The sequence below is a fragment of the Odocoileus virginianus genome, chromosome 1, assembly GCF_023699985.2.
Source record: "Odocoileus virginianus isolate 20LAN1187 ecotype Illinois chromosome 1, Ovbor_1.2, whole genome shotgun sequence".
Taxonomy (NCBI): Eukaryota; Metazoa; Chordata; class Mammalia; order Artiodactyla; family Cervidae; genus Odocoileus; species Odocoileus virginianus.
Window position 1 is genome coordinate 12,816,209 of NC_069674.1, and position 23,802 is coordinate 12,840,010.

The following is a 23,802-nucleotide window of genomic DNA, read 5'->3' on the forward strand; positions in this document are numbered from 1 at the left end:
TTAAGCCTCAGTGAACGAGGGTTGTTCCGTAAGCACTGGCAGAATTAAAATGGATCAGCTGGCGTATCAAGAGTCTAATGATATAGATCATTTCACTGGATGGGATTTGGCTCTAAAATAGATAATATGAGGACAGATAATATAAGAAAGATGTGTGTATTTCTGCTGCCCCTTGGGGAAGAATTCAGTTAGAATTAGAAAAATGGAGGGAGAGAAATTAGTCTGAATCAAGTTTACTCCAGGGAGCAAAAAGCTTGGATGAATGGACTGAAGCATTTTTTCTGACTTTCCAAATGAATGGGTAGTTATTGATGAGCGATGGGCAGTTTTGGATGCAGCAATGGCTGGGTGCTTTTCTATGCTACACAAAGACAAGAGTGATGATGGAGGGGACCACTGTCTGGATGTGCAGGGGGCCTGGAAATGGAAGAAAACAGGTGGGAGTCAGGTAACAAAGTGAACCTGCTCAAGAAGAGAGACCACCTCTTCCCCATACTCAGTAGTTCTTTGAAGTCTGGGGTGGGGATGAAGCCATACAGGGAGGTGGTATTTCAATGTTTAAGGGAGAAAAAGGACTAGAATATAGTATATCACAGCACTGTCTGTCCATCACTCCTTGGTTTCTGCTAAGCACCCGTAAGCCTTGTATTAAATTGCATTGTGCTTAAGCTAGCTCCAGTTAACTTCTGCTACTTCCTTCCAATGTAATAAATCACCAGTTTTCTGACTTGGGTCCATGGTGAATTTGTGCATTAAGAGGAAGTAACACTTCAGTGCCATGGATTGACTGCTGGCACAAAAATACACCGTGGAGTCTCCTGGCTCAGAGGACTGGATTTCCAGGCTTCAAGGTAAGTTTGGGGGACATGTAGGTGAAAATTGCTTCTTGGACCAACTTCATTTGATCAAGGACTTGTTCATCCTGAAAAGAAATAAAAAACTCCAGCTCTTTTTTCTAGATCTGTTGATACTGATTAAAAAAAAAAAAAATGTCCTTTGTAGGGAATACACTCCATCCTTGCTTTCTGTCCTTTGCTTTGACCAAGTGTCATGGAGTCTGGATGACTTTGACACCAATAGGACCCATAGAGAAACTATAGACAAAAATCCAAGAGGGACCCTGACAAGGTTGAGGGAGTTGGCAAGCCCAGAGCAGGATTTTTTGTCTGTTCTCAGGACTCACCTGATCCCAGGAAACAAAGAGCTACACAGCAGAGAAGCTGTGGCCCATGATCGCACCGAAGAAGCACAAGGGTGAGGTTTTAAAATATCCATCAGCAACCTTCTAGTGATGTGATCACTTTGTAGACTCATAATTGTCATGCTACTGGACAGAACATTTCATGGTATCAGAAGAAAAGCTTTTATCCTAGTTCAGAAAATATAACTAGTTTATATTTCATTCAATTATAAGTTTTCATTTGTTAAAATGTTTATTTTGAAGCTGTTTTATATTTATTTTTACTAGCAGAAATAATACTAGTTGTGGTGCATGGGATTTGATGCTCTGTGGCGTGTGGTATTTTCCCCAACCAGGGATTAAACCTGTGTCCCCTGCATTGGCAGGCAGATATTAACCACTGGACCACCAGGGAAGCCCCTCACATTCTTTCTTAATTCCCTCTTTTCTCAAACATTCCATGCCTTGATCAATCCCCATACAGTTCATTCCTGTCTTCTTTTCTCCTAAGGGAACTAGAATACCACAATATATATTTCCAAGTATTTTATCCCTACATAAATCTGTATTTTGGGTGGACTTTTCTGGTGCCATAGTTTAATCTTTTATAGGCTGAATTCTGCAAAACCTATATCGCTAATCCAGCTCTATTGACATCTGTATATACAACTGCCTACTTCCAATTTTTATCTCATTATCCAATAAACAATTCAAACTCTACTATCTCAAATGGGGATGGCTACTGATAACATGGTCCCATTTTATCTGCTGATGCAGCTTTGTAAGGAACCAAAGTCATACAAAGACCACTGAAAAATTGTATTGATCGCCTGTCTGCTAATGACAACTGAATATTTTCCTTATTTCAATTCCCTCTTTTGAGTAACAACCTATCATACACTTCTATACTCCCATCCATGAAACCAGAAACCCATCTTGTTAAGAAATTCCAACCCATTAACTCTCTCAAAATTGTTCTACTGGATAAAATTTTTATCAGTTGATTAAGTTCTTTCTCTTCTATTATTTTTTCAAAGTCTGACTCATTGACATGAATGTCCTATTCACAATCAGATCCATCTCATGAAGCTCAAATGCTCTTAGCTTTCTCTAATCCAACCAGACAGAACTGGCGGGTCTTCCTCAGAGCTCCCATGGGACTTCTGATTATAGTATTGCTATTATATTGTAATATTGTAATATGATGTGATATATGATTTTACAGATTACTATATTCAAATCCACCATAATTATTTCCTTACTAGGCTGTCAGCTCCTCAGAGAAAAGATCTGTCTTCTACTCAGTTTTGTACCCTTTGTATTTGGAAAAATAGTGGGACATAGGAAAATGTCAAGAAAAACTATTGATAAATGTACAAGGAGTAATGAAAAGACAAAGGAACAAAGTGTATCCTCTGGGTCTGTTCTGATGAGTTCCTGATTAGGAAGCCAGAGAGTGAAGGGAAAGGATGCTTTACAAGTTTTTAGATGGAGGCTGTATCGGGGGCTCTGGGCTGGAGTGGGTCTGTGCTCAGGTGGGAGGGGGCCGTGCTCCACTGTGGTGCTCCCAGAGCAGAGGCACGCGGCTGTTTGGTTGGTGTGAGACGACTCCACAGTGAGAGAAACAGTTCCTTTTTCTCTCGAGAGACATTGTAGTCTTCAGATAAGTCTCCTCTCTGAATATCCTTTTCAACCGTAGGGTAATAAATCAGCTTCAGACCCTGCCCTGGGTCCTGCCGGTACCAGTACATGGTTCTGTTTACACTCCAGGGTCACATCCTGGCCAGCCTCAGCGAGCAGGAATCTTATCTGGTAGATTTCAGCATCCGTGGGTCCTGTGGGGTAAAGATACAGAGGCTGGTGATGACACCTAGAAGGGAGCCAGACGCCTCTGTGAGATGAGGGTGCCGGAGTGCGTGGGGGTCTGCACATCCAGGACCGGACTTTACTGACTGTGTGTGGGGCTCACCTGCTCCCAGAAGACAAAGGGCCAGGTAGAGGGCCCAGCTACCCATGGCAAGGACTGGGTCTTTGTAAAACCCCAGACAAAGTATGCCAAGGGCAAAGGCTGGAACCTAGAGCTCCCCCTGGCTCAAAATATGCAGCATTTGTCACTGCTGTCAAGGGACTGTCGCAGCTGAGTTTGCACATGGAGACACTGAGAAAGATCAAGACATTTGCATTTTCCCTTCCGCCTAACAGAGCTGTTTATATCCCTTCTAAACGGACAAGTGCCAAGTGGTGAGGAGACTGAATCTCCCATTTCCTGGTCAGAGTCACAAGCAGACTGTGCCTGTGCATTCACCGTGATGAAAACTAGGATACCTACCGTGTTCACAGACTATTATTGCCTCTCTATCAACGGCTCGATCTCCCACTAACACTGTTAGTGGAGAACTCCAAACACAAGAAGAGGTTCAGAGGTTTTGCTGTAAAATAAGCCAGTTCTCTCTGTCCTCTGTATTTATTACAAGTAATTGATACAGTTACTTCAGCCAAAGCTGAAGCTCAGATACTCTGGCCAACTGATACGAAGAACTGACTCATTAGAAAAGACTTTGATGCTGGGAAAGACTGAAGGCAGGAGGAGAAGGGGACGACAGAGGATGAGATGGTTGGATGGTGTCACCGACTGGATGGATTTTGAGCAAGCTCCGGGAGTTGGCGATGGACAGGGAAACCTGGTGTGCTGCAGTCCATGGGGTCACAAAGAGACAAACACGACTGAGTGACTCAACAACAACAAATTGATAGAGTAGAGATGAAGTATAGAGGTGAGTTGGGTAACTTTAGCAAAAAACAAAGGGCCCTAAATCCACCCCACCCCCATGTTGGTGGATTAGAGCAAGGGTTTGGGAGACAACCTGGGCTTGAATTCTGGCCCTGCCAACTAGCAGCTATGTCACTGGGCAAGTCTCTTAACCTCCCCTCGATTTTCTCATCTGTAAAATGGATATAATAAGCATCTGCTTGAAAAGTTGTTCTAAATATTATATAAAGAACAGTTCTTAACACAGAATAAGCACCATATTTGTGTTTGCTATTATTATTTTCTGGACTTTTTATTTCATTAAGAGGACTTAGGAAGCTAATATTACATCCAGGAAATTCAGATATTTACTGACATGGGATTATGCAAGCTCACAAACATATCATTTCCCAGCACTGAGCTGAAATTTATGCAATCAGTTTACATTCATTGCATAAAATCATTTATTCCAGAATCTTAGATAAATGATAATGTGGTCATAGATTATTTCTTATCAAATGTTGTTATTTTGGTAGATAAATGTTTGTTTTATTTTTATATCTGGGGTCATCTGTGATAAAAAGACAATTTTATGATGAAACTTGGTTGGAATTTCGTGGTTCAGACGCTGTTGCTGCCACTTTCTGGAAGAAAGGTACATGTGTGAGTGTGTGTGTGTGTGTGTGTGTGTGTGAGAGAGAGAGAGAGAGAGAGAGAGATACAAAGGGAAAGGAAATGATGTATGATTTAGAATGAGAATGATGAGACAGTGCAGCCCTGGGGTAGAACTCTGAAAAAGAATGCTGGCTGAGAGGTCATTTCCAAACATTGGGTCTAGGTTTGAGGTTGAAATGACATCTGTAAAGTTGAGGGTCTCATTCTTCACACATGAACACTTTTGGTGATTTGTTAAATCCTAGGCACTGCTTCTGAGAATAATGTTTTAAACTCATAAAGTAGGATATACAGTATTACAAAAGATACCAACTATTCTGAAATGCAGAATAAATGCAAATATTATCAAGATATTTTCAAGGAAATTTATGATATATATACATCTTTAAAATTCATTTAATAAAATATATCCTGGGGGACTTTCCTGGTGGTCCAGTGGTTAAGAACCTGCCTTCCAGGCAGGGAACATGGGTTTGATCCCTAGTCTGGGAACTGAGATCCTGCCTGCCATGGGGCAACCAAGCCTGTGTGCCACAACAAACAATCCCCCACGCTGAAAGCAGACACAGTGCAGCCAAATCAATAAGTAAATATTGAAAAAAATATATATATTCTGAAATATATCTGAAAACTGGCAAGATTTCCAAGCAGGGAGTGATGACAGTAATGATATTTACTCTGTGTAATGGGATATGAAAGTTTCATATCAACTGTAATACACATCAACTGTTATAATACACAAAAAATACATGCAAATACCCCGTGGTTTCCATTATTGACTTTGTCACAGGTTCTACGAACATTGCTCTGGTTTACTCACTACATCTATCGCGAACTAAAAGCTGTATTTTAGTTAGAGATTAGTAAAAATAAAGATTCATTTTCCCACTCAGATTCATGGATTCCTGAATTCTATCCTTTTACCCCTTGGAGATCCATGGGTCCCAGGTTAAATATTTCTGCTTTAGAAGAGAATATTCTTTGTGATAAAATATATGGACAAGAAGTATTAGGAAGTTCATGTATCCTGAGAAATATTTTATCTACAGTGTAAGTTCAGATTTGTTAAAGGGGTTTGATTAAAAAAATAAAACACTTTCAGACTGATTGACAGACCTAAGTTATGACAAGAACAGGACTTACTAAGATTGTGTTCTAGTCCTGGAAATATGATTCTTACAGACATGAGATGATACCTCATCAAAGATGTGGCTGCTGGTGAACATGAATATTCACTTCTGGAGGTGTTTTTATATCATACGCTAAGGCTGAGACATGAGTTGAGAATTGTAAAGACTAAAATGAAGGGGGCTAACGTGACATCTTGGCAGGAAATATTTTAATCAATAAACTCCTTCTGAGTATTAAAAGGTATATTTATGATACATTTAAAAAATAAATTTAGGAGAAACAGGAAAAAATCAACAAAATATATGTAAGATGTGTTGGATAAAAAATACAGAGCAATGCAGCAATGCAGAGAGAATTTAAAGACCTCAATAAAGCAGCATGTGGGGACATTTAGGAAGGGGGAAATATTCTGTATCCTGAGTATCATGCTTGTTATTGTTGTCTAATCTCCAAGTCGTGTCCAACTAAGAGTATCCAACTCTTTGGCGACCCCATGGACTGTAGCATGCCAGGCTCCTCTGTCCATGGGATTTCCCAGGTAAGAATACTAGAGTGGGTTGCCGCTTCCTCCTCTAGGGGGTCTTCCCCACCCAGGGATCAAACCCTTGTCTTCTGCTTTGGCAGGCGGATTCTTCACCATGAGTCACCAGGGAAGCCCATCAGGTAGGTCTCCTCTGCGTGTGTGTGTGTGTGTCTGTGTGTGTGTGTGAATAGCTCAGTCGTGTCCAACTATTTGCAACCCCATGGACTGTAGCCCACTAGACTCCTCTGTCCATGGGATTCTCCAGGCAAGAATACTGGAGTGGGTTGCCATTTCCTTCTTCAGGGGATGTTCCTGACCCAGGAATTGAACCCAGGTCTCCCGCATTGCAGGCAGATTCTTTACTGTTTGAGCTACCAGGGAAGCCCTATCAAGTAGGTTACATGGGTCTAAAAATTTATCAAACATATTAAAATATATACTTGAAATGGGTATATTTTATTGTGACTATGTTATACCTCAAATTGCTTTTAAAACTTGTGTGACTGTAGTTTTCAGGACGTAGGGAGTTGCTGAGTTTCTTGTTCAGTTTCTCTGGCAAGGACAGCTGAGAGAAGCAGTGATGAACCCTGAGGAGTCTCTGGATCACTGAATGTGCAGAGCCAGGAGATCAGGGTACCCCTGCTGATTTTCCTTATTCCTGCAGGCACAGTTTTGCAAGATGAAAAGCACAGAACTACATGTTTTAATAAAGGTTGTTAGGAACCCATCAAGGTCACATCCTGTGTCTCCTTCGCCAGATACCCAGCAACCCGGGGAATCTGAGACCCCTTACAGCTTCCTGCCCCATCCTTGGGTTTGTGTTCCCACCAGCTGTTTTCCACCTCCCCTTCTCCTCATGCAGTGTTGCTCATTTACAGATTTTTTTCTATCTGGTTCATGTTCTTTCAAGGTGGGTTTCTGTCAGTTCCTACCCTCCTACGACACCACTGATTTCCTGAGCTGGGTTCACGGTGAGTTTGTGTTCTAGGAAGAGCTGATGTGCTGCACTGTGGACTGGCTGCTGGCACAGAAATACAGAGCTGAGTCCGCTGCCTCGGTGGAGTTGATTTCCAGGCTGCAGGGAGAGTTTTTGGGGCACTCAGCTGAAAATCGCTGTTTAAACACAGCTGTTTCTTCCATAGGGTCTTCATTCTGAAAGTAAACCAAAAATTCAAATGCTTCTTCCAGCTTCTTGCGATACCAGTAAACGTAAGCATGTCCTTCTTTGGGAACACAATCCATCTTTGCTTTCTCGTCTTTTCCTTTGATCAGATGACTTGGACTCTGGGTGACCTCAGTGTCCATGGAGCCTGTGAGGAAAGAGACAGATGGTGTAGTGAAAGCCCAGGAGAAAGCCTGATTTTGCAACCACAGGAGAAAGTCCTGAGATTGAAATCCAACAACTTGACAGCAGGAACTAACCTGCTCCCCAGAAAAAAAGGGCCGCACAGCACAGGAGGCCGAGGCACATGGCTGGCTCAGGGAGAAAGCAGAGCGGTGGCTTCTCCTCTCAGGCGCCTCATCCCCCTTCAGCTCCTCCTTGTGACGTGGACGGTTTCTTGTGGTCTTCATAGTCCCTGGGTACCTGAGACTCTAACATTTCTTGGGCTTAGGGGAGGGAAAGCTGGTGAAACAACTAGCTCAAATTTTAAACTGCTTTATTATTTTTTTTTCCTGAATCTTCTCTTCTATTATCTTCTAAATAAAATCACACATCATTGATTTATTTGCTTATCGAATTTGTCAGTTTGCCTTCTCCTGTCCTCACTTCCCTCTCAGGCAATGAAATATACAACTTGCTGTATGTCAATCATAGCTTCTACCACACTTACAAAATCATACAGCAGCTATTTAAATTAAATGTTGAACTCATAAAAGTTATATTTCTGTTGAATATGCAGTGCATCTGAAAGTGAAAGTGAATGTCACTCAGTCCTGTCTGACTCTTTGCGACCCCATGGACTATAAAGTCCAAGGAATTCTCTAGGCCAGAATACTGGAGTGGGTAGCATTTCCCTTCTCCAGGGGATCTTCCCGACCCAGAGATCGAACCCAGGTCTCCTGCATTGCAGGCAGATTCTTTACTACCTGAGACACAAGGGAAGCAATGCATGTAGGTAAGCACAAAAATGAATGATCTTGCCTGAACCAATCAGTTTAGGAGTTAGATTATCGCTGAGACTCTTTCAATCCCTGTGCTTTTTCTATAAGATTTTTATGATTCTTTCTTCACCCCATCCAGGTAATAACCCTGAAGTTTATATTTTTATTCACTTGGTCTTCATTATAATTTTTAGCACTTATGTTAGGACTTCCCTTGGGGTAAAGAATCTGACTGTAATGCAGGAGACCCAGGTTCAATCCCTGGGTGTGAAGATATCCAGAAAGGGAATAGCAACCCACTCCAATATCCTTGCCTGGAGAATCCCATGGACAGAGGAGTCTGGCAGGTCACAAAGAGTTGGACATTACTGAGTGACTAACACACTAAGAGACTGTGAATTATATATTACTTAATGTTGTATGTCTGAAATTTATCTAAGGGAGATCAGTCTCTTCATAATTTTTTTCTGTGACATGCTTTTTATTCAACATTATGTCTATAATAGTAATTCATGTTATTACATACAATTTTAGATAATTCACTGGTATGTAGGACTCCATTCTATTTGTCAAAATTTATTATCCATTATTAAATTAATGCACATTCTTAAATTAATGTTTTATTTTCTCTAGATTTTGACGCTACTGCAGATAGGACCTCATTCTTAGGTATTCCTTTACATACTTAGGCGCAAGATTTTCTCTACACTAGGTAATATAGTAACCAAGCATTAGGGTCACCATGTCAGCTTAACATATTAATAACAAGAGAAAATGCTTTCTGATATATTTAAGTCAAATAAGTAGTCAAGTGTTTTCAAATGTTCCACATCTAGGACTCAATTGGCATGTAATGTTCCTTGAATTTTGCCAGTCTAATGTGTGGGTGACAGAGGATGAGATGCTTGGATGGTGTCATTGACTCAATGGACATGAGTTTGAGCAAGCTCTGGATGATAGTGAAGGACAGGGAAGCTGGTGTGCTGGAATCCATGGGGTTGCAGAGAGTCAGACACAACTTAGCAACTAAATAACAAATGGGTTGAAATGATATCTCACTGTAGTTTTAGTTCACATTTTTATGATTGCTAAGGGGGCTCAACGTAGTTTTTGCTTTCATGGGCCACTGGTGTTTTCTGTACACTGCCTTTTGCTTATATTACTTTTTGGTTGATTAGCTATTATTTACTTGTAACAATTCCTTATGTATCCCAGGTATAAACTTTTTCATTGATTTGTGCTGCTAATATTGGGTTGGTCAAAAATTGCATTCGGGTTTTTCCATACTCTGTTACAGAAAAACCTAAATGAACTTTTTGGCCAACCCAATGTTTTTCAATTTGTGACTTGTGTTTCAGTCTTTAGGATGCTTTTTTTGGGTTGATGTTCCTTTTTTAGGAGCATCTATATTTTTCTTCAGGAGGGTATGCATGCTGTAATTCTTTATAAGCAATGCTCCTGCAGTCGAAGTTCATAAAAATATATTCCCATGTTATTTATGAAATAGTTAACATTTTGGATATTGCATTTAAGCGTTTAATCCTTTCATAATTCATGTTTGCTTATGCTGTGAAAATTGGTTTAATCTTTCTTTCTTTGGAAAACAATCTGTCCCACAAGACCTTATTGTATATTGCATTATTCTTCTACATACCTGTAATGATGGTTCTATCATATATAAACTAGGTTATATATTCAAAAGCCTATTTTTAATCTATTACTTTCCAATTGTCTATTTTTACCTTTTTTGTAATCCTAAATTACAAAACTAATGTGGTAATTTGAAGGGAAAGTCCCCTTTGTACTTGCTCAATATTATCTTCCCTATTCTCTCTGCTTTTCACTTAAATTTCAGATGACTTTTGTCAAGTCTCATGAAAATAACTTCTGTGGCTTTGCTTAGTGCTACATTGAACACATATACGGGAATACTCTTCCAATTGTTAACTTTCATGATCATAGCTTCACTTATTTCAGATCTTTAAAATGCTTTCCTCTAAAATTTAAAAGTTTTCTGAGTTAATTTTATTTACCAGATAGATTTGTTTTTTATGTATTTTATGTTATGTTAGTAATAGTAAGTGATCTCTCTCTTTAAAAAATATATTTTAGCCATTTGTTGCTATTACATGGAAATAACTAACTTTTTATATTTATGTTAAGCTTGTTAAATGTTGTTAATAATGCAGTCCATTTTTGGATTTCTTTGGTTCCTCTAAATTTTCCATCTGTAATCACTTTTCCTCCTCCTTTTCTCATTCTCACCCTTTTTCTTGTTCCACTGGCTGGAAATTCAATACAATCTTGACTGGAAATTGTGGTTGCATTCATTTACTTATTGATCAGTTATGTTTGACCCAGACAACTGCAGATACTGGGTAGGTGGTAGATGCTATGGGGGTTACAAAGTGTAAGGTCAGATTCTATTAAAACACTTATTGGCATGCCAGGATATTTGCACATCATTCTCTCAACCATTACTGGACTAAGCTCATGTTGGCTGACCCACAGGAAGTCAAAACACGAGATGCCCAGGTTTGCAGCAGAGAAGCAGTTTGTTTGCAAGACTCCATGCAAGAAGATGAAATTAAAAGATGCGTACTCCTTGGAAGCAAGGCTATGACAAACCTAGACAGCATATTAAAAAGCAGAGACATTACTTTGCTGACAAAGGTCTGTATAGTCAAAGCTGTGGTTTCTCCAGTAGTCATGTATGGATGTGAGAGTTGGACCATAAAGAAAGCTGAGTGCTGAAGAACTGATGCTTTTGAACTGTGGTGTTGGAGAAGACTCTTGAGAGTCCCTTGGACTGCAAGGAGATCCAACCAGTCCATCCTAAAGGAGATCAGTCCTGAATAGTCATTGGAAGGACTGATGCTGAGGTTGAAGCTCCAATACTTTGGCCACCTGATGCAAAGAACTGACTCATTGGAAAAGACCCTGATTCTGGGAAAGATTGAAGGCAGGAGGAGGGGATGACAGAGGATGAGATTCTTGGATGGCATCCCTGACTCGATGGACATGAGTTTGAGCAAGCTTTAGGAGTTGGGGATGGACAGGGAGGCCTGGCGTGCTGCAGTCCATGGGGTCACAAAGAGTCGGACATGACTGAGTGAGTGAACTGAACTGAACTGAAGCAAGATGGGAGAGCAGATCTCATATCCCTCTCTCTGCAGCCAAGGGACTCGGGCACATATGTGATCAAGAATAAAGAAACAGTGCTGTCTCAGGTGTGAGGAGCCTGGGGATCATGGGGAAAGCTGGTTGGGAAAAGGTATGGTAATCCTGATCCTGCACAGGGGTAGCTAAGCTTACAAGCCTCTGCAAGGGGTTCATAAATGGAGTCTCCCAGCATGATTTGAGGGTGAAGTTTTGGGTCCTCTAATGTTAAAAGTCACCAGGCAGACAATTGCTTATTTCCAGTTGGTGGGTCTCTGGTTCTATTCATTCCTAACCAGCTCAACTGGAAGTAGATACAGTTGCAATACAGGCAGCTGATTCCAGGTCCTGGAAACTAAGTGGGACAAACATCTCATTGTTGAGATTTACCTGCCCCTTGGAGAATATGCAGTCTTAAAAGGACTGAAGGCAGGTGAAGGGGATTTGACTAATCATTACCCACAGTTGTACAGCCACTATTAAGAGATCTCACTTGAGTTCCATGAAGCACCCTACAACTTCTCAGATGGAAGGTCAGTCTGTGCCTGCCCTTCGTGCTCAGAGATGTTTTACAGAAAGACCCACATCACCCTCTAGTGGTCAAAGTTTTTGCAAATCTTCTTCCCATTTGGTTCTAACCCAAGGCTATGGTGAGTGCGTGAGTGACAACTGCTTGTTCCTGTCCTACTCTTCGTGACCCCATGGACTGTAGCCCACCAGACTCCTCTGTCCATGGGATTTTCCAGGCAAGAATACTGGAGTGGGTTGCCATTCCCTTCTCCAGGGGATCTTCCTGACCCAGGGATCGAACCCAGGTCTCTTGCATTGCAGTCAGATTCTTTACCCCCTGAGCCACCATCCATCCTATATGGCTGTGATAACCCTCTCAGTTCTCCCCTTCTGTTGCCTCCTGTGTCTAATCAATTACGAAGTCCTTTGATTTTATTTCCTAATTGTGTTTTAAATCTCTCATTTTCGTGTATTTCTTTCACTACCATCATCATCATTGCATGAACAACTACACTGTCACCTGTCTAGGCCACTGCATTTACAACTGTATTCTTAGCCTATGCTTTTTGTCCTTTGTAGTTTCATACTATAGCCAGGATTATTAAAACAAAACAAAACATGTGCCTGCACACACACATTAACAAATACTAGCATGATTACTACAAAAGTCAAATGCCTAAAATCTTAATGGCAGGGCAAGAAGCATCTGAGAACACTCTGTACCTTCTGCTCAACTTTTCTGTGAACTTGAAACTGTTCTGGGAAATTAAGGCTATGAAAGAACTCAGTGACTCATATTAAATTGTATGTTAAGTTCCATAGCGTATACTTTGATTTGCAAATTCATGGACGGGGCGGGGGGATGGCTGATGTCTGCCTGCCTCTCTGCTGTCTCACCTCGTTCTCACCTCCTTCCTCTCTCTGCTCCTCTCACATCGCTGCATCTTCATTCATTAAGCACACGGGTTTCTTTCCTACCTGAACAATTTTGCACCAGATCTTCTATCCATGCTTGTCTGTTCTCTGTTCCCAGTCCCATTTTGTAAACTCCAACCCATCTTTAGGATGTCATTGTAAACACGATTTTCTTTAAGGAAACTTCTCTGTAACTCTGTTAAGTCTCCCTAGGTCATAAAAAGTAGCAACTGGGTTCAAATAATACCCTGCCCATGTCCCACCGATAGAAGGGACACCAGATCCCAATAAATATTTTTCCCATGAATATGAAACTTTATCAGAGCCATAGACACAGAAAGTAATGGTTGCTGAGGCATTTTATGCCTGTCTTTTAGAAAGAAGACTTATGAGCTTCTGTTGCTTAGCAACAGGGAAGGAAGATTTCTGTTCTTACTAAACTGCACTTGATTACCTCTTCTCTTATCCCTTCTGAGTTCATCCAACAATCCTTTGCACCAATTCCCTTTAATATGTAAGTTGCTATTCTAAGCAAGAGAAGGAAATGGCAACCCACTCCAGTATTCTCGCCTGGAAAATCCCATGGACAGAAGAGCCTGGTGGACTACAGTCCATGGTGTTGCAAAGAGTTGGACACATATGAGCAAGCATACACGCACTGTTCTAAGCAGCCCTTTTGGCTTGAATTACATTTATTTACCTTTTATTTGTTTTAGCAGCTTCCTCTCTCCAACCCAGGTCTCCCACATTGCAGGCGGACTCTTCACCAGCTGAGCTACAAGGGTAGCCCAAGAATACTGGAGTGGGTAGTCTATCCCTTCTCCAGTGGATCTTCCTGACCCAGGAATCAAACCAGGGTCTCCTGCATTGAGAGAGATTATTTACCAACTGAGCTATCAGGAAAGCCCTAGATTTACTTACTTTCTAATTATTTTTAACAGCTTCATGAGCTATAATTTATGTACTAAAACTGCACATATTTAACGTACACAGTTTAATGAGTTAGCATCAGTTCAGTTCAGTTCAGTCATTCAGTCGTGTCCGACTCTCTGCGAACCCATAGACTGCAGCACGCCAGGCCTCCCTATCCATCACCAACTCCCGGAGTTTACCCAAACCCATGTCCATTGAGTCGGTGATGCCATCCAACCATCTCGTCCTCATGAAATTTCAATTTAACAACTCCCCATGTCCCCCTTCTCCATAGACATTAGCAACCAGTAAATGTCAAAATTTTATCTCTTTTAAGGTCTAAGTAGTATTCTATTATATGTATATATATATAAAGTATATACATATATATTATATATATAATGTATCCCTTCATCTGTTGATTGAAGCTTAGATTGAAACATCAGGCCTCCCTGTCCATCACCAACTCCTGGAGTCTACTCAAACTCGTGGCCATTGAGTCAGTGATGACATCCAACCATCTCACCCACTATCGTCCCCTTCTCCTGCTGCCTTCAATCTTTCTCAGTATTAGGGTCTTTTCCTGTGAGTCAGCTTTTCACATCAAGTGACCAAACTGTTGGAGCTTCAGCTTCAGTATTAGTCCTTCCAATGAATATTCAGAGTCTATTTCATTTAGGATTGATTGGTTTGAACTTCTTGCTGTCCAAAGGAGTCTCAAGAGTTTTCTCCAGCACCACATTTCAAAACCATAAATTCTTTGGCTCTCAGACTTCTTTGTGGTTCAACTCACATCTGTACATAACAACTGAAAAACCATAGTTGGACAATATGGACCTTTGTCAGCAAAGTGATATCTCTGCTTTTTAATACACTGTCTAGGTTTGTCATAGCTTTTCTTCCAAGGAGCAAGCGTCTTTTAATTTCATGCCTATAGTCACCATCTGCAGTGATTTAGGAGCCCAAGAAAATAAAGTCTTTCACTGTTTCCAATTTTTCCTCATCTATTTGCCATGAAGTGATGGGATTGGATGCTATGATCTTATGATTAAAAAATAAGAAGTCAAGCTTAGAGAACTTAAAAAGACCTCAGTAAAATTGCAAGGAGGGACTTTTGGGGGAGGGAGAAGCATTCTATGTCTTGATTGTCATGCCAGCTATCTATACATGTGCAAAATCTTGTCAAAAAATACTGAAACATATACTCAAATTGGGTGCATTTTATTGCAGAGTTGTTGCTTTTAAAGCTCGTGTAATTGTAGTCTTCAGGACCTAGGGAGTTGCTGAGTTTCTTGCTCAGCTCCTCTGGCAGGGACAGCTGAGAGAAGCAGCCATGAACCCTTAAGGCGTCCCTGGTCTGGATCAATTAATGTGCTGAGCAAGGTGATCAAGGTGCCTCTGTTGATTATCCTTATTTCTGAAGGCACAGTTTTGCCAGGTGAAGAGCTCAAAATTACATTTCTTATAAAGATTATTAGGAACCCATCAAGGTCACATCCTGTGTCTCCTTCGCCAGATACCCTGCAAACTGGGGAATCTGAGACCCCTAACAGCTTTCTTCCTCATCCTTGGGTTTGTGTTCCCACCAGCTGTTTTACACCTCCCCTTCTGCTCAGCCTGTGTGGCCATTTACAGATTTTTCTTTCTGGTTCATGCTCTTTCAAAGTGGGTTTCTGTTAGTTCCTACCCTCCTATGACACCGCTGATTTCCTGAGCTGGGTTCTTGGTGAGTTTGTGTTCTAGGAAGAGCTGATGTGCTGCACTGCGGACTGGCTGCTGGCACAGAAATACAGAGCTGAGTCCGCTGCCTCGGTGGACTTGATTTCCAGGCTGCAGGGTGAGTTTTGGGAGCACTCAGCTGAAAATCGCTGTTTGAACACTTCTGTATCTTTCACAATGTCTTGCTTCTGTAAGTAAACCAAGAATTCGAATGCTTCTTCCAGCTTCTTGCGATACCAGTAAACATTAATGTGTCCTTTTTTGGGGACACAATCCATCTTGGCTTTCTGGTCTTTTCCTTTGACCAGACCACTTGGACTCTGAGTGACCTCAGTGTCCATGGAGCCTGTAAGGAAAGAGACAGAAGGTTCACAAAAAGCCCTTGAAGGAGCCTGATTTTGCAGCCGCAGGAGAAAGTCCTGAATCTAGACGCCAAGAAATTCACCTCACCTGCTCCCCAGAATAAAAGAGCCGCACAGCACAGGAGGCCGAGGCACATGGCTGGCTCAGGGAGGAAGCAGGGCAGTGGCTTTTCCTCTGAGGCGCCTCATCCCCCTTCAGCTCCTCCTTGTGACGTGGTGGCTTCCTGTGGTCATCACAGTCCCCACGTGCATGAGATGCTAGCTTTTCATAGACTGGGAGGGCAGGGGAAGCTGGTGGAACAACTAGCGTGCATTTCAGACTTTCAATTGTCTCTTTTCCTGATTCTGCTCTTTCATCATTTCTTTAAAAAATAAAAATCAGTTACACGTGAATAACTTATTTGCTTTTTATCTTGTCTGTTTCCCTCCTCCCCTCCTCCCTTCCCTCTCAGGCAATGGAATACACAACTTGCTGTACATCAGTCATAGCTTCCATGGACTTGCTAATCATTAGAGCAGCTATTTCATATTAACAAGCCAAATTTTGAACAATACAAAAGAAGTATTTGTGATGGATATATAAAGCATCTAGAAAAATAATAAAATGAGTCCTCTAGCCTGAAACTGTTAGCTTAGGAGACAGGTTTTCTCTGAGAATTTTTTTTTTCCCTCTGAGAATTTTTAAGTCCCAATGTTATTTTTCTAGATTTTATCATTCTTTCTCTACAGGTCTTAGAAAACATAATCCCAAAGTTCAACTTTTTACTCACTTTCTTTCCATTTTCAGTTTTAGACTTATAAAAGAATCTGTAAATTATATACTAATCAGTATTTTATGTATTTGAAATTTATCTAAGGTGTTTATTCTGTTTATACTTTTTCTGTGTCATTTTAAAAAATTCAACATTATGTTTGTGATAATTTATTATTATTTTATATAATAATTTAAATGAGAATACTTTATTATTATTGTTTTGGCAGATAATTTTATATAATTTACTTTTGCTAATATGTGCACGACTGTTCATTCCCTCAGTCGTTTCTGACTCTTTGTGACCCTATGGACTGTAGCCCATCAAGTTCCTCTGTCCCTGGGATTTTTCAGGCAAGAATACTGGATTGGGTTACCATTTCCTCCTCCAGGGGATCTTCCTGACCCACGGGTCCAACTTGTGTCTCCTGTGTCTCCTGAAAAGCAGGTGGATTCTTTACCCAATGAGCCATCACTAATTTATAAGGTTCCATTTATTATTAATAGTTCGTCAGAATTTATTATCCATTCTGAGTTAATGTACACTAGTTTTCTCCTCTAGATTTTGGTGCTAGTAGAAACAGGACTGCATTCCTGTACAAACAGGACCTTTCTTTACATACCAAGGTATAATGTTTCCCTATACCCACGTATAAAAAAATTGAGCCTTAGGGTCACCATGTCAACTTTACATACTAAGACAAAATGCTTTCCAAATTATGCCAAATAAATAATCCCAACAACCATTGTGTGTTTTCTAGGGTTGCACATCTAAAATTCAATTGGTACTGTTCTTTCTAATTTTTAAAATTTTTGGCTCTGCCAGGTGTCATGTGGTTTATTAGTACCCTGAGCAAGGATAGAATCAGCGCCCCCTGCAGCAGAAGCCCAGAGTCGTAACCACTAGACCACCATGGACGTCCAGTCTATTAAGATAAAACAGTGCTAGGAGCCGTTATGGGAGGTCCCGCCTGTGATGAGGTCATGAAGAAAATATAGGACAGGCAAGGCCGTCCGGGACCCCATCCATGACGAGGTCACGAGGAAAAAACCTGACAGGCAAGGCCGTCCAGGATATAAGGGACCCTCCATGTTGGCCTCGGCCTCTACCCCACCCTGTATCCTCCTCCCTTTTCTGCTGTTGTTCTTGTTTGCCCTGCTGCGGATTCTTGTGTTGCCTGCCGAGAGCTCTCCTGCTCCTCTTTCACTAAATAAAGACCAACTTAAAACCCTAATTAATAAATCTCCTAGATGCTGGTACCCTGTGAAGGGGCCAGGGATGAAGGAAATGCTTCAATTCAAACCCTTTTGCTGGCATTCTGGCTTGTTTGATAAATGTGTGCTCTCATTGCACAAAATGCTCATGATTGTTCTAAACATCTTAAGCACAGTACGCTAACAAAAGAAACTATTAAGCATAGGTCCTTCCACAGGGTGAGAAAAGCTCCACAAATATTATAGCCACAAATGTGTCTAATAGAAAATAGTTTAGAGATTAGCTGGTGACTTCTTGCAGGTAATTAACTTTTAGACTAAGAGCCTGTTTTGTGCCATATCTGCTGTTTTTGCAGTCCTTTGCATTTCTGTTCTGTAAAAATATAATCCTATCTAGTTCCCATGGAGATGACACCTAATAGAAAGAAAATAGATTTACCACAAAAAAGACAGGGTCGGCTACTGAAGTTGCTTAAAGTTACACCAGGTGCAAGCCATAAATTGTCAACAGGCCTGAAAGCCAAAAGATATTATACATAGAGATTAACCATAAAAAGGGCCCTAATAGGCACAGAGCCCTTTGCGGGGTGAGGAAGCCCTATTAGAGAACACAAAAAATATTGTTTTAAAAGTGGTTATTGGATCAATGTTTGATTGATGTTAATGTGCTGAGGTTGTGCAATGGAAACTATTGTTAATATAGTTGGAGAACTAGAAAAATAAGAGTTTAGCCCTAGTGTAAAAACAATAAGATAATTGTTAATTTTAACCAGGAGTGCTAAACAGGGGCTGCCTCACCAGAGCCACCGAGTCTTTGTGTGTTAATCTTTTTAGATAAATTTAGCTGAGAGTTTCTGCAAAAAGACTGACCTTTGTGTTAACAAGATTATATTTCTACTGTTACAACCTGCTGTATCATGAGACTGCCACTTTTCTGTTTTCTGCTAAGCTCAAGGCCAGAAGATAATGTACAAAAATCTATGGGAAAAGACTCTCATAAACAAAAAATATACAGAGAACACCTGGTTTCATGAAGGACAAGCTGATGTAATGTTAAACTAAGTCTGTGTGCCTATCTGCCCCTTAGAAATGTACCAACTTAGGGTATAAAGGCGATGGTGAAAAATAAAGCAACTGCCAGATTCTGCTGCATATCCTGGTCTGGTCTCTTTCTCTCTTTTTCTTCTCTCTCTCTTTCTCTCTCTCTCCCTTGCAGACTTGGCCCTATCAAGGCTGGTCTCACATGTCTTCTCTCGCCGACACCGTTCATCCTGAGGGTTCCCCTGGATCCTGCTGGGGCTGGACCCCGGCAAGAAGCCCAGAGTCTTAACCTCTAGACCACCATGGAAGTCCTGGCACTTATGTTCTTTTAACTTTGCCAGTCTATTAAGATAAAACAGTATCTCACTGTAGTTTTAGTTTGCATTTTTATGATTTTCCAGTTCCGTTCAGTTGATCAGTCATATCCAACTCTTTGTGACCCCATGGACTGCAGCACACCAGGCATCCCTGTCCATCACCAACTTCCAGAGCTTGCCATCGAGTTGGTGATTCCATCCGACCATCTCATACTCCCTTGCCCACTTCTCCTGCCTTCAATCTTTCCCAGCATCAGGGTCTTTTCCAATGAGTCAAGGCTTCATATCAGGTGTCCAAAGTATTGGAGCTTTAGCTTCCACATCAGTCCTTCCAATGAATATTCAGAACTGATTTCCTCTAGGGTTGACTGGTTTCATCTCCTTGCAGTCCAAGGGACTCTCCAGCACCATAAGAGTCTTCTCCAACACCACAGTTCAGAAGCATCAATTCTTCGGCGCTCAGCTTTATTTATGGTCCAACTCTCACATCCACACATGACTACTGGAAAAACCATAGCTTTGACTAGACAGACCTTTGTCAGCAACGTAACGTCTCTGCTTTTTAATATGCTATCTAGGTTAGCAAGAGTCTTTTAATTTCATGCCTACAGTCACCATCTGTGGTGATCTGGGAGCTCAAGAAAATAAAATCTTTCACTGTTTCCAATTTCTCCTCATCTATTTGCCATGAAATGATGGGACCATGTGCTATGATCTTATGATTAAAAAAATTAGACGCCAAGTTTAGAAAACTTAAAAAGACCTCAGTAAAATATCAAGGAGGGACTTTCAAGGGAGGGAGAAGTATTCTGTGTCTTGATTGCCATGCCAGCTATCTATATAGGTACAAAATCTTGTCAAAATGTATTGAAACATATGCTCATAATGGGTGCATTTTATTGCAGAGTTGTTGCTTTTAAAGCTCGTGTAAATGTAGTATTCAGGACCTAGGGAGTTGCTGAGTTTCTTGCTCAGCTTCTCTGACAGGGACAGCAGAGAGAAGCAGCCATGAACCCCTAAGGAGTCCCTGAGCCTGAATCAATTAATGTGCTGAGCCAGATCATGGTGCCCCTGCTGATTATTTCTGAAGGCACAGCATTGCCAGATGAAAAGCTCAGAATTGCATGTTTTAATAAAGATTCTTAGGAACCCATCAAGGTCCCAACTTGTGTCTCCTTCACCAGATACCCTGCAAACTGGGGAATCTGAGACTCCTTACAGCTTTCTTCCCCATCCTTGGGTTTGTGTTCCCACCAGCTGTTTTACACCTCCCCTTCTGCTCAGCCTGTGTGGCCATTTACAGATTTTTCCATCTGGTTTATGCTCTCTCAAAGTGGGTTTCTGTTAGTTCCTACCCTCCTACGACACCACTGATTTCCTGAGCTGGGTTCATGGTGAGTTTGTGTTCTAGGAAGAGCTGATGTGCTGCACTGTGGACTGGCTGCTGGCACAGAAATACAGAGCTGAGTCCGCTGCCTTGGTGGAGTTGATTTCCAGGCTGCAGGGTGAGTTTTTGGGGCACTCAGCTGAAAATTGCTGTTTGAACACAGCTGTATCTTCTATAATTTTTTCATTCTGTAAGTAAGCCAAAAACTCTAATGCTTCTTCCAGCTTCTTGCGATACCAATGAACATGAACATGTCCTTTTATGGGGACACAATCCATCTTTGCTTTCTGGTCTTTTCCTTTGACCAGATGACCTGGACTCTGGATGACCCCAGTGTCCATGGAGCCTGTAAGGGAAGAGACAGTAAGTGGAGTGAAAACCCAGAAGAAAGGCTGATTTTGCAGCCCCAGGAGAAAGTCCTGAGACTGGAATCCAACAACTTCACAACAGGAGCTTACCTGCTCCCCAGAAAAAAAAGGTCACACAGCACAGGAGGCTGAAGCACATGTCTGGATCAGGGAGAAAGTAAGGTGGTGACTTTTTCTCCAAGCTGCCTCATCCCCCTTCAGCATTTCCCTGTGACGTGGTCGGTTCACATGGTCATTACAGTCCCTGTGTACATCAGTCTCTAACATTTCATAGGCTGGGAGGGCAGAGAAAGCTGGTGAAACAACTAGTTTGAATTTGAAACTGCTTTATCCTTCTCTCTCATAAGTCTTTAAAAAATAGAAGTCATTTCACATCAGTAATTTATTTGCTTTTTTAACTTGTCAATTTGCCTTTTCCCCTCCTCCCTTCCCTCTTAGACAATAAATGATACACTTTGCTATATGTAAATCATAGCTTCTATTGCATTTACAAAATTGTATAGCAGCTACTTTATGTTAAAAAAAAACAAATTTTGAGCTCTACAAATATTTGTGATGAACATGCAATACATCTAGAGAAGTAAGAAAATGAATGATTTTGCCTGGAACAATCAGTTTAGGAGACAGACTTTCATGGAGAATTTTCAAGTCTCTGTGTTATTTTTCTAGATTCTTATCTTTCTTTCTCTACCTATCTTGGTAATAGTAACATTATCTTCCCTATTCTCTCTCTTTTCATAAATTTCAATGACTTTCATCAAATTTCATGAAAATATCTTTTGTGATTTTGATTAGTGCTGCATCGAATACATAGATGATAGTATAAAAATAGGAATGCTCTTTATTGGTTTAACTTATTCATGATCATGGTATATAGCTTCACTTATTTCAGGTTTTTAAAATGCTTTCCCTAAAATGTAATACTTTCCTGAATTAATAATCATTTACCTAATAGATTTTTTAATGTATTTTATATATTTTTATAATTTGTAAATGGTCTCTCTCTTTAAAAAATATTTTTTGACTGTTGCTAGTATATGGAAATAAATTGACTTTTAAGTTTATGCTAAATTCAGTAAACTTATTAAATTTGTTGTTATTAATAATGCAATTCTTCTTTAGATTCCTTTGGTTCTTCTTCTCAATTTTCCATCTGTCTTTAATAATTTCTTTGCTCCTTTCCTCATTCTCACCCTTTTATCTAGTTCTATTGGCTAGATATTCAGCATAATCATGACCAGAAATTGTGGCAGACTTCATTTACTTACTTATGAATTATGTTTGACCCAGACAGCTATAGGTACTAGATATGTGGTAGATGCTATGGAGGGTTAAAGAGTGTAAGATTAGGCCCTGCTATTAGAGGAGTTATTGGCATCCCAGGATATTTGCAAATCATTCTCCCAACTGTTACTGGACCAAGTCCTTCTTGACTGATCCACAGGAAAGCCAAAACAAGAGATGCCCAGGTTTGTAGGAGAGAAGAGATTTGTCTGCAAGGCAGTCAGCCAAGGAAGGAGATGAGAGAGCTGCCGATTTTTTTGTGTTGTTTTTGTTTTTCATATTGAGTTGAGTGAACTTAATATGAAAAACTTGGATATTAATTCTTTACTGGTTATATCATTCACAAATATTTTCTCCCATTCAGCAGGTTGTCTTTGTCAATATTTTGTTTGTTTGTTTTTTTGTTTGTTTGTTTTTGGCTATGAGAAAGTTTCATGCTTAATAAGTTTCCCTTTGATTATTCTTGCTTTTATTTCCTCTTCCTGAGAAGACAGATCTCAACATATATCGCACAACTGAGAGCAGAGAGTGTTCCGTCTGTGTTTTTTCTATGAGTTTTATGATTTTTGGCATTACATGTCTGTCTTTAATCCATTTTGTGTTTGAATTTGTGTATGGTATGAGGAAATGCTCCAGTTTCTTTTTTTTAACATAGTTGTCTAGTTTCACCGGCACTGCTTATTGAAGAGAATGTCTATTTCCAAACTGTATATTCTGCATTCCTTGTCATAGTTTAACTAAACATATTTGTGTGGGTTTATTTCTAAGCACTCAGTTCCTTGTTTGGATCAATGAATGTGCTGAGCCAGGTGATCAGGGTGCCCATGGAAGATGATGACCTGCCAATTATCTGTATTTCTGCAGGCACAGCTTTGCCAGATGAAAAGCTCAGAACTGCATATTTTAATGAAGATTCTTAGGAACCCATCAAGGTCACATCCTGTGTCGTCTTTGCCAGATACCCTGCAAACTGGGGAATCTGAGACCCCTTACAGCTTCCTTCCCCATCCTTGGGTTTGTGTTCCCACCAGCTATTTTCCACCTCCCCTTCTGCTCATCCTGTGTTGCCATTTACAGACTTTTCTTTCTGGCTAATGCTCTTTCAAGGTGGGTTTCCGTTAGTAGTTCCTATTCTCCTATGACACCACTGATTTCCTGAGCTGGGTTCATGGTAGTTTGTGTTCTAAGAAGAGCTGATGTGCTGCACTGTGGACTGGCTGCTGGCACAGAAATACAGAGCTGAGTCCGTCGCCTCGGTGGAGTTGATTTCCAGGCTGCAGCGTGAGTTTTTGGGGCACTCAGCTGAAAATTGCTGTTTGAACACAGCTGTATCTTCTATAATTTTTTCATTCTGTAAGTAAACCAAAAACTCGAATGCTTCTTCCAGCTTCTTGCGATACCAGTAAACATTAATGTGTCCTTTTTTGGGGACACAATCCATCTTTGCTTTCTGGTCTTTTCCTTTGACCAGATGACTGGGACTCTGGGTGACCTCAGTGTC

The 23,802-nt window shown here is 40.7% G+C and overlaps 1 long non-coding RNA gene and 1 gene segment (V, D, J or C); one reads left to right on the plus strand and one right to left on the minus strand.

Moving 5' to 3' along the window:
• The first annotated feature begins 218 nt into the window (after positions 1-218).
• Positions 219-8,608, plus strand: LOC139033882 (uncharacterized). The gene is made up of 4 exons (XR_011486380.1): positions 219-851; positions 1,177-1,254; positions 6,360-6,398; positions 7,247-8,608. It is a non-coding gene; the product is annotated as an uncharacterized lncRNA (long non-coding RNA).
• A 6,988-nt stretch (positions 8,609-15,596) lies between these two features.
• LOC110125827 (probable non-functional T cell receptor beta variable 23-1) lies at positions 15,597-16,075 on the minus strand. The segment is given in 2 exon segments: positions 15,597-15,922; positions 16,027-16,075. Coding segments are annotated over 2 exon segments (375 nt in total).
• Positions 16,076-23,802: the final 7,727 nt, after the last annotated feature.